At 44.6% G+C, this 11,538-nt stretch overlaps 1 protein-coding gene across 2 annotated transcripts; it reads left to right on the top strand.

The window, feature by feature from the left end:
- Positions 1–233: 233 nt before the first annotated feature.
- Positions 234–11,398, top strand: zgc:113423 (uncharacterized protein LOC569178 homolog). Of its 2 annotated transcripts, none has more exons than XM_062556688.1 (13): positions 234–318; positions 1,102–1,313; positions 1,544–1,692; positions 6,559–6,615; positions 6,701–6,778; positions 6,874–6,978; positions 7,067–7,400; positions 7,804–7,857; positions 7,975–8,178; positions 8,790–8,911; positions 9,016–9,325; positions 9,592–9,795; positions 9,978–11,398. In XM_062556688.1, exons 2-13 carry the CDS (start codon positions 1,127–1,129, stop codon positions 10,118–10,120), a joined length of 1,947 nt encoding a protein of 648 aa, XP_062412672.1. In that variant the 5' UTR covers positions 234–318; positions 1,102–1,126; the 3' UTR covers positions 10,121–11,398. The 2 variants fall into 2 exon arrangements, with proteins under 2 accessions (XP_062412672.1, XP_062412673.1); XM_062556689.1 differs by having other exon boundaries at positions 242–318; positions 1,188–1,313.
- The last annotated feature ends 140 nt before the right edge of the window (positions 11,399–11,538 follow it).

Here is an 11,538-nt window from a genome sequence, read left to right as displayed (position 1 = left end):
TCCTACACAAATAATTAAGATTATGATCAGATTCATGTGACAAAGCAAAGCCTGTAGGCTACACCCAAACCAACGGCGTCTGCCCGTTCATCCATTGCATTTTGTTTACAGAAAATGAACGCATACGTTCCACGTTAACGAGCAGTGAACGACCAATCGTTGGCCGTTCTACTGCGAAGACGTCTGCACCAGTGAAAATGCAACATTAGTCTATGTTCACATACAGTTCCTGCAGAACGGGTGTGTTGATATACAGAGGCATCTGAGGAAAGGTTTGAACGGAACCACTGCATTCTCTGGAAGCTATGTCGGCAAACAGTAAGTAGCCTAGGTTGAGTTAACATGCAACTGTCTGTTTTATTTCCCCAACAGCCTAGGACATTATACCCAGCTCTGTGGTAGTGTGCTTGCCTCCATGTTACGGAAATGCATGGTGCCCGTTTGCATTGTGAAATCAGGCTGTCACCGATAACGTTCCACGTTTTCTATAGCAATCCAGCTCGCCCAATATAGCGTTCTTTACTTTGACTCTGTGTCTACCTCTTAAAACGTCAACAAAGAAGGACCACTTAAATAGAAATGTGCTGTCTTGATGACGAATACCACTGTAAGTGTTACAATAACACATAGGCATGATATCGAAATCAAAGGCGGTGGTCTACAACGTTCCAAGTAGCCTTCATAGTTGATCTTCATAACAACAATAATTTGGAACGCTATTTTAATAGTATACTATTAGGCTACATGCAAATAACGTATGCTATGGCAAATGATCTAAACGTACGTAAGAGTCAAGCACTAGCCATCTGTCGGTCTTTGTCCTGCTAGGCGCACTAATACCAGGCTACTTTCCTTTCGAAAACACGGTGGCGTTCCACCATTGCTGCCGGTTGTGCACTATTCGACGTGCGTAAAAACGGCTCTCACATCTTCCTCAAGCTTTTACGCAACTCCTTCTGTATAATTTCAACCACGAAATTGTTATTCAATTTATACAATCTTCAAAGGAGACCTATTTTTCTATGCACAATGCGTTTAGCCTTTGCAAGTATGCCCTGTACCAGCCATTATTTTAGCCAAGCCTACTGTATATGTCCCAAGGTGAAATCATCAACGTGAACTCCCCATGACAGAGTTGCATTCGTGGACAGTGGCCAGTCCAGTCATTCATACTCATTTCTCTTTAGGTTGTGTGCAAATAAAGATTGAGGAAGATTATGATCAGGTAATGATTGAAGATCATCACAGTTGTGAGGATGATGATTCAACTCTGAATATAGAAAATACATCTGCATCACCTTTGAATATTGACAGTAAGCCTCCTTGTGAGATTTTGTATTTCTTTACAACCTAGTCAATTATATACAGTACATAAACATACATTAAGTACATAAAAATATTAAAAACTATTTACTTCAAATACACATGCCACCCCTGCAAATAATTGACAATAAAAGTACATAATTGAAGGAGAATATAGCCTACAGTGTTTCCTTGAGACATCTTTTTGCTTTTACCCTCCCGTTTCCGATTTGCATGAAAGGAGGCCAGCAGAGGGACACTGGCAGACAGCCCACCACTTCCCTCATGCAGACACCCAAGAGGTGGAGCTCAGACAGGCAGGGGACTAACGGCACCTCTCAGAACACAGGAGGGCAGGGCTCTGCGTCCTTGTCATTAACCAGCAGTATGGTATGGCTCGAAGTCATGCTAGTTGTAATGTATTTAGTAAATTGTAATAAAGATTGATGTCCACACTTTAGCTTGCCGTTGTCTCACGTAACTTTTACTGAAGTGCTGTTCAAACATACGCACGTATATATATCAAGTCATCACGTGATGACGTATCAACATCCTGGTACATCCTTAACATGACCATAGAGTTCTATTACATCTCCCCCTTTTGAGATTCTTACAGTCTAACACAGAAATTATCAACACTGGATACGACACATCCTATAGCGGACCATGAAATGTCTAACACAGGTAATCATGTAACTTAAGCCTTATTAAACAATACTTCTGTCATTCCTATTACCCAGCAAAAGAAAATGGAAATGGTCTTCAGGAACACATTGCAAACCCCCCCCAGCATTTTCCATCGGAGGCATCAATAACATCACTGCAGGAACTCTTTTCACATCAAATGAAACCTTTGTTTAACTTCACAGGCATCAATAACAGTACTGGAACTCTTTTCACATCAAATGAAAACACTGTTTTTTTTTTCAGAACTTTACAGGTATCACTGGAACTCTTTTTCACATCAAATGAAACCACTTTTTTTTTCTTTAATTATTAGGCTAGTGTCCAGGACGACACAACCTTTCACAAGTCCAGTCTTTCAACTGGTCTGCTGACCCTGCCTGACCTGGTCTGTGTCAAGCCATCAGTGACTGTGCCCATACTGGTGACAACTGCCGTCGGACGTCCACCTGGGAATGTCGGGTCACTGGACGGCTGCCCCGGTGGAGGTCCCAGTGCACCTGATGCTGATGGTCTCACATTGGGCACCGCCTGAAGGTGGCGACGGTTGCGGCGAAGCATGGCGCCCTGCTCTGTCTCCACAAGGTAGGATCTCGGCGTGATGCTTTCGCCAGTCACCACGGCTGGAGTGACCCAAGACTTTTGGTTGTCCAGTCTGGTGAGAACGTGGTCCCCTGGTCGTAGTGGTGGAAGGTTTCTCACTCCGTGACGCTGGTTGTAGTAGTGGGTTTGTTTCCTTTTCTCAGACGCGTCCTTAGCTGCAACATTCTGCTTGTTTGGCCACCCAGGTAGCAGGTTGCGGTCAAGGGTAGGTAGAGTGGTTCGAATCTTGCGGCCCATTAAGAGCTCCGCTGGGCTTACTCCAGTGCTGCTGCACGGAGTAGATCTGTAGCACATGAGTGCCAAGAGAGGGTCTTTTTGTTTCAGAATCCCTTTTGCTATTTGCACCGCTCTTTCGGCATGCCCATTTCCTTGAGGGTGGTGCGGGCTCGATGTTATGTGTGTGAAGTCTAGTTCACGGGCCAGTTCTTTGAACTCTTCACTAGAAAACTGTGGCCCATTGTCACTGACCACTTCGTCTGCTACTCCATAGCGGGCAAAAGTAGCTTTCAGCTTTGCGACTACTTGGGCGGTTGTGGTGGTGGGCATGTGAAGAAGCTCAATAAACCGTGAGTAGTAATCAGAGATGACTAAGTAGTTCTGTTTGTTGTATTCACACAAATCCATGCCAATTCTTTTCCATGGCCTATCTGGGAGCGGTGTGGAGATCAAAGGCTCTCTGGACTGAGCTCTCCTGTGTTCCTGACACGGCTGACAGACTAGTACTTTCTGCTTGATGTGAGCTGATATACCCGGCCACCAGACGGCAGAGGCAGCTCTGTCCCGGCATTTAGCCAGTCCCTGGTGACCATCGTGGATACGCTCTAACACATCAGCTCTCAAGTTCTCTGGGATTACTATCCTATTGCCTCTAATCACCAGGCCCTGGTGAACTGACAGTTCGCCTCTCATGGGGAAAAACTCTCTAACAGTAGGGTGCGCCTTACTTACGTGGTCGGGCCACCCGGATTGTATGTATCTGGTCACAGCTTGTAGTGTGTCATCAACAGCTGTGGCGGACCTGATGTTGTCCATTCTCCGCGCTGTAGCCGGCATACTGTTGATGATGGATGCTACGTAGCATTCCACATCCACGTTTGTATCGCCTCCATCCTGCGCATCACCTACCGGGCTCCTGGACAGTGTATCTGCCGTGACGAGGGTTTTCCCTGGCGCGTACTCTGCCGTTGGATTGAACCTCATCAGTCGCATCAAGAGTCTCTGGCAGCGGATGGGGACATTATCCAGATCTTTGGAATTCATCAACGGGACTAACGGCTTGTGATCAGTGATCAGCCGGAACCCCTCCAGGCCATGCAAGTATTTCCCAAACCGTTCGCAGGTCCAGACGCTTGCAAGACACTCCTTTTCTATCTGAGCGTACCTGGTTTCTGCGTCGCTCAGACGCCGGGAACAGTAGGCTACAGGCTTCCAGCCCTCGCTGTGTAGCTGCATCAGCACGCCCCCGATCCCGTAGCTGCTGGCATCAGCAGAGACGGCTGTGGGTTTGCCGATGTCGTAGAACGCCAGAGTGGGTGGGGTTGTTAGGAGTTCTTTAATGCGCTGGAACGCTGACTGTTGTGCTGGACCCCATGTCCATGCGGAATCGGACTTCAACAGTTCGTACATGGGCTGCCCCACTGCGGCTAGGTTCGGGACATATTTACCCAAATAGTTTACCATCCCGAGGACTCTCTTTAGCTCGTGGACGTTGGTTGGTGGGGCCAGTTTATTTATAGCAGACACCTTGGCTGGGTCAGGCCGTGTGCCGTCTGCATCGATCTCATGACCCAAAAAATGTAGTCTTTGCTGCCTCAGCGCACACTTTTCTGAATTCAACTTCAGCCCAGCACTCTCCAGGCGTTCCATGACCTTCTGAAGACGTATGTCATGCTGGGCCATATCTTTTCCATGAACTATGATGTCGTCCATGTAAACAGCTGTACCTGGTAGGCCTTCCAGTGTCTCCACCATCTTTCTTTGGAAAATTTCTGGTGCACTAGATATCCCAAATGGGAGGCGTTTGAAGCAGTACCTGGCAAATGGCGTGATGAAAGTCGTCAGTCTCTGGCTGTCCTCATGTAGCGGTATTTGCCAGAACCCTGCTGCTGCATCTAATGAAGAGAACACTGTTGACCCACTCAGCTCTGCTGTGATCTCTTCCGCTGTGGGCAAAACAAACCTCTCCCTCTTAACGGCCTTGTTCAATTTACGTAGGTCAACGCAGATACGCACCTGTCCTGATTTCTTGGGAGCAGGCACCATAGGGGCGCACCACTCTGTGGGTTCTGTCACCTTTTCTATAACACCTTTAGCCTCCATCCTGTCCAGCTCCAGCTTAACAGGCTTCATTAAGGGAATGGGAACTCTGCGGGCAGTGTGAACGGCGTAGGGTTGGGCGTCCTCCTGGAGCGCTATACGCACAGGTTGTGTTTTGAGCAGGCCAAACTCTCCTCCGGCGCCGCTGACCTCATGGATTCTCTTCACGAGCCCCATTGCCTGTGCTACTGCTCTGCTAAGCAAGTTACTCACACTCTCTCCCCTAACTACATAGACTTGGAATGAGTGCTTTATGTTCTTGTGCCACACATTCGCTGTGAATTGGCCAACACAGTTCAATCGCCCACCTGGGCTGCACAGCATGGCCTTGGATGAGTGTAGTTCAGTTCCTTTTCTAAGATTTTTAAAAGTCTCTTCACTCATTATGCACACATCTGCTCCAGTGTCTATTTTGAAACTAACTGGTGTGTGGCAGACGTTCAACTTAACTGTCCATTGCTCGCCACTGCTTGGGGGTGTGCTTTTCACTGATCCTAGAAAGTAAGCTACATTTTCTTCTTGCTCACTGACTTCACTCACTACTTTAGTTTTGCACATTCTCTCCCAGTGCCCTATTTTCTTGCACTTGTTGCATGCGGACTTAATTGCAGGAAAATTCTCTTGTGTCTTATGCATTATCTTGCCACATCTACTACATGTTTTACCACGTTCGCTGTGTCTGTTTTGTTGTTGCTCCATTTCGTTGTATTTTCGTTCGTCCATTTTGTTTTTTCTATAGCCCCGCGCGACCTCCTCTACAGCGCATGCAGCTTCACCTTGAAGGCTAACTTGAGCTTTCACTTCCTCCTGTTGACGAGCCTCCTGAACCGTCATCTCCAACGTGAGGTTTGGGATAAGCTGCAGTTTTCTGGAGATCTCTTTGTCCCTGATGCCCACTACAATTCGGTCCCTAATGTGCTCTTCACGAGTAGTTCCGAAATCGCAGTGCTCAGAAAGTTCATAAAGAGCGCGGATAAATGTCTCTACCTTCTCCCCTGCATGCTGCGCACGTTGGTAGAAGCAGGCCCTCTCGTGAATAACATTCCGTTTAGGTATAAAGTAAGCATCAAACTTGGCCATCACTACATCAAAATCTTCATCGTCATTCTCGTCATCGAATGTAAAAGACCCGAAAATATTTTCTGCTTCCCCGCCTAGAGCGTAGATAAGGGTGCTAACCTGTACTCCTCCATCCTCTTGATCTAGCTTCGTAGCCGTTCGGTACCTCATGAAACGTTTCTTCCAATCACTCCATTCAGCAGGCCTCTCGAAGCAGAAACCATCCGGTGGATTAAACTTCGGCATCGTTGGCTCGAACCGCTTCTGACACCATGTAATGTATTTAGTAAATTGTAATAAAGATTGATGTCCACACTTTAGCTTGCCGTTGTCTCACGTAACTTTTACTGAAGTGCTGTTCAAACATACGCACGTATATATATCAAGTCATCACGTGATGACGTATCAACATCCTGGTACATCCTTAACATGACCATAGAGTTCTATTACACTAGTCATGCATCATCTGAATTAAAAAATCTTATTTATCTTACTACAAGTAGTTAGAGTGGCATTAAAGGAACACAAGGCCTTGTGAAAATTGTGATATTGATTTTAACGGACACAACGGTTTTACATTGGCATGTTCTGTAGAGAATGGAACAAGAGGGGGAGTCATCGCTTGAAAATGACAGCCAACAACTTCATGAGGCAGGTGGATTGTTTTAACATTTTAGTTCTCAAGAACACCTTGAAAGCATACCTTCAGAGTGCTAACTCATTTTGCATTTATTAGGAGGAGAGCTCATTTTCAAAGGACTCCTTTGGCACTGATCAACTAACAACCCTGGGTGAAATCCTTGCATATTGCCAGGTATGGCATAATGGTAATATAGGGACATAATTAAGATACAAATAGGTTTGTTTGAATATAAATATTTAGGTTTTGTTTTATTATTATTATTTCAGGTTATGTATGGAGCCATCCAGAAACTGGATGAGAAGTTTGATCAGCTACAAGCCAAGGTGACAAATATTCAGCCAATCCAGCTGACTCAAGAACGGTTCCAAAAGGTAAATCCAGCTTCCCATGGTCTTACAGTGTTAAACAGACAAAGTGATAGTTGTTTTTCATCTCTAATTGTTTTTCATGGTTTGACAGGCTGTACCAAAAACACAATTTCTGTCCAAGAACACAGACCCTCCAGCTGTAAGTGTGAACACGTCTTTGGCACCAGACCTGGCCTTGTCCATGCCACATTTGGTGCGTGTGTGTTCTCCTCCACCGCCTCCCTCTGTGGAGGTGAAGAGACCCCCAGCTCTCTCTCCAGCCCCAAGACTGCCCAGCCCACCCAGCCTACCCAGCCTGGCCCCGCAGCTTGTTAAGACCGTTGGCACAGCAAACTTCTCAAACCATGTGATTCCCCTCAGCAAAGTTCTGGACCAGCAGACTCAGAGCCAATCTCACACAGCACATGGAGCCAGCCCTAAAACAGGTCCTGCCATCTGGTTTAGAATCTTCAGACAAGTAGATATTGCTTACGTATAAACTTTTTTTATATACTGTAAAGGTGAAGTCAGCAGTACTGGAAGAACTATTTTGTAACTCAACAGCTGCAAAAGTTTTCTTCAGCCTGTCACTCTGTACCAGTGTAGGAGACCTGCCTAAGCTTCAACACGATTGTCTAGAAGATTATTGCCCTCTTTGGTTGGTCTTATGTGGTTTTTCCTTTGCCCACATCACAAAGTTGATATCTGTGTTAGCATTGCTGACTCCACCTGTAACTTCAGGGCTTAGCTATTTTATTTTTGTTTTGTTTCTGGTTTTCGGTTGGTAGTCAACTCAAATCATAATGTTATCATTTTAAGGGGTTTATTTCTGCTTTATTTTTGTTACAGATTCTAGAGATATTGCTTCAAGTACACCATCAAAATCAGTACCTAATCAACAAAGTAAGGGAGCATGGCCCACAATCCTTTTATTTTACAAAAAAAAAAACCTGCTCTAAAAAGGACACAGTTTGCAAATAATGAGTACTATTTTCTCAAACTTGGTAATGTGCACTACAGGTTGGCTGGGCAACAAGAGGAGGAATGTGTGCATCAGCCAGACCGCCCTCCTGAAGGCTGAAAAGATGTCCAAACCTGGGAAGGCTGCCCGGTTCCTCATGCGCTGTGTATTCTCCATAGAGGAGATGAGCTGTAGCAACATTATGGGTGACCCCACCAGGGGCCTGAAGAAACTGGATCCAAACAAGCTCAGTGCCATCAGAGGTAAGATGAACAATCAGCCTTGCCATTGAAAGCAAATATATTTATAAATAAGTTGTTGTTAATAGCTGAGAAGGAGACTTGAAAAGGAGAAATCGAGCAAGTTTTCGCATAGATCTCCGCTTCTCGAGGTCATCAACTACTGTCGGTATGGGGGGGGGGGGGGGGTTGCCGGTTCGATCCCCGACCAGTCCACGGCTGAAGTGCCCTTGGGCAAGGCACCTAACCCCTCACTGCTCCCCGAGTGCCGCTGGTTGGGCAGGCAGCTCACTGCTCCGGGTTAATGTGCGATTCACCTCACTGTGTGTTCACTGTGTGCCGTGTGTGTTCACTAATTCGGTTAAATTGGGTTAAATGCAGAGAAACGAATTTCCCTCACGGGATCAAAAATTTATATATTTTATTCTATTCTAACTAATGTTGCCAGGCAGTTGCAGCACTACACTCTATGGGCATGTACGTGGTAGCTAACGTACATGCCTCCAAAGTGGAACACTGTAGCAACTCGAGCAAAGTAAAACCAGTTGTTTGACCCAGAGAAATGGAGAGCTATGTGAAAACTCGCCAGATTTCTCCTTTAATAATGATTTGATAACCACTGATTTTGTCCTCAGAATGGCTGGCCAGAAAGTACCCACGGTTTGATCTCAAAGAGAAAGGCAAAGACTGGAGAAAATGCACGTCAATCATGAACGCAACTGCCAGGTACCTACGTCTGATGGCCAAGAGGCGACGGGTAGGTAGCACAATGAGAAAAAAACATGATCTGACCATATGAAAACATGGCCCTGTAAACTGGTGGCTGATGCCTGATGTCTCCTGTTTTATTTTCATCAACAGCTGAAAACACAGAGCGAGAATGAAACTCCGAAGACTCCTGATGTCTCGGAATCGTACACAGAACCCATCCCGGAACCAGAAGCAGATCCTGACCCTGAGGTGGACCAGCCCACAGAGAAGTACGTAGCACAGATTGAGGAGCCCGTAGAGAATTACACCTCAGAGACGGAGTTCACAATAGAGGAGTACACAGCAGAGATCGATGTGGAGCTGTCTGAGAGTGAGGAGGAAGACGACAACGCGAGGGTTAACAAATGGATACAAAGTGATGAGGAAAACAGTTTGACGTCCTACTCAGACACTGTGTATGGTAAGTTCCATCTGAAATTTAAATGTTAATGGCTGGGTTTCCCAGATTCGTTAAGAAGCTCTTAAGTGCTAAGAACTTCTTAGAACGTTCTTAGGAGCGTTCTTAGAGCGCTCCTAAGAAGTTCTTAGCACTTAAGAGCTTCTTAACGCATCTGGGAAACCCGGCCATTATCTGATCTTTAGCACTTACTATGCACGTCATCCATATGTCAGGTGTATACAGCAATTGCTTGGGTTGATGAAATGAGGTTTGTTTGTTTTTTTTAGAGCATCTTGGGAACCCTCTGCGGGACGTGAAGGTACCCCAGTTCGCCATGTTCACAGCCCTGCAGCGAACCAGGCCTGAGCTGGCAGCACGCGTCCTCATCAAATACATGTTTCCTGAGGAGGTGCTCGTGGTGAGCAATGTCCATGGCAACAATGAAAGTGGCATCCAAGCTCTGGACCACAACAAATTAACTGCTCTTCGAGGTGAGGTGTGTGTGTGTGTGCGTGTGTGTGTGTTTCTGCGTTGTTCCCTGGCAATACCCCAGGATGTGTGTTTAGTAGAGGTGTCAGTGTACCTTTTTGTACCACACACTAAATTACACAAAAAAAATGATTGTTTACGTTTTATTTGTGTCTTATTTTGTATTCGTTTTGGGCATTCTCAGAACACCTACAAGAGCGTTTCCCCTGGTTATTGTTAGAGGAGGATGGCCAGGACTGGAAGGTGTGTGTGGGAGCCATCAACAGCACAATCCGCAAGTTCAGACATGACCTCAAGATGGGCAGGGGGCGCAAGAAGGGAACATGAGGAGAGGCAAAAGCGAACAAGTGTATTTCTGTAGGAGAAATGCTTAAAGGAACACACCACCGTTTTTCAAATTAAAAGTACATTATTCCCTAAATTAAGACCAGTTAATTAATTAGGATCCAAACAGAGATGAAGTTGGAAGCAACCAAACACCTCCACGTTTTCTCTATTAAAATACAGTTACACGAGTAGTTACACGACCAAGTATGGGGAGACAAAATAAAACGTGGCACTTTCTAAGCAGGTAAGAAGTAGAACTATAATGTGTGTCGGAATAGCACTTGGGAGCACTTCAACTCGGCGCAGTAATATCCTCACTCCAAAGTGAAACTGAAAGTCCAAGAGTGATATTACTGCACCGAGTCGAAGTGCTCCCATGTGTTATTACGCCTTACAGTATAGTTATCTTTCTTAATCGCTTAGAAAAGCGCCACGTTTTATTTTGTCTCACTATACTTGGTCGTGTAACTGTATTTTAATAGGGAAAACATGGAGGTGTGTCGTCGCTTCTAACTTAGTGCAATGCTAACGTAGTTTAATGTGAAAAAATGGTGGCGTGTTCCTTTTAGACGCCTTCTGTGCCTGAGATCCAGTCAAACTGTTTTCGTGTTACTACAGGGATCCTCATTCATTCAGTGTATTGGAACACCATCAAGATTACTGGAGAAATATATACTGTTGATTGGGGATATCCAAGGCTCCACATTGCTTTAACATTTTCTTAATGTATGATAACTTTATTTTCTTTAAAAAAATTATAAAAATAAGAACTCACAACAAATTATATAAAATGGACATGTATGCTAGTTCATTGAAAAAATAAACCATGTTAGCCATCAAAGAATGTTTTTTCAAATAAGTTTTCCTTTTCTGGAGAAAAAGTCCAGAAAGGTCTGGAGAATACCTAAAATCTCAAATTTACACTGAAATTGCAAAACCTGGGCATTGTACTACACACTCATGAACGACAGGTAATGCCTTAAAGAAATTATACTGAAATTCATTTTTGTTGTTTTTGGTAAAACATGGATCATCTTCTGTTATCTATTTTGTTACTTGTGTGTTGTTTATTTACATTGACATCCCCTGACTAATAATGCTGTAAATTATATTAATACAGAAATTGTTTAAAATACTGTATATTGAATAAATATTGACAAAGTTTTGTGTAAATATACATCAACTTGCCATTTTCTTTTTATAAAGTCTTCTAAAGTATCATCTTCAAATAAAATTTGAAGGAAATGGTCATGTTATGGACAGATCAACACAACTATACGTCCCACTATAAATGCAAGCTACAGTGTGTATTGTAGTTCAGTGGTTTGAGTCTGAACACTTAAAGAAAATATAAGAAATGTTGTTGAAGGTTGCACGGTTTTTGCATGTGTTTTTAAGCAGGTAGCTCACTGGCTTTA

Source organism: Sardina pilchardus, chromosome 15 (genome assembly GCF_963854185.1).
Source record: "Sardina pilchardus chromosome 15, fSarPil1.1, whole genome shotgun sequence".
Taxonomy (NCBI): domain Eukaryota; kingdom Metazoa; phylum Chordata; class Actinopteri; order Clupeiformes; family Clupeidae; genus Sardina; species Sardina pilchardus.
This window is presented reverse-complemented; position numbering and strand designations above follow the sequence as displayed.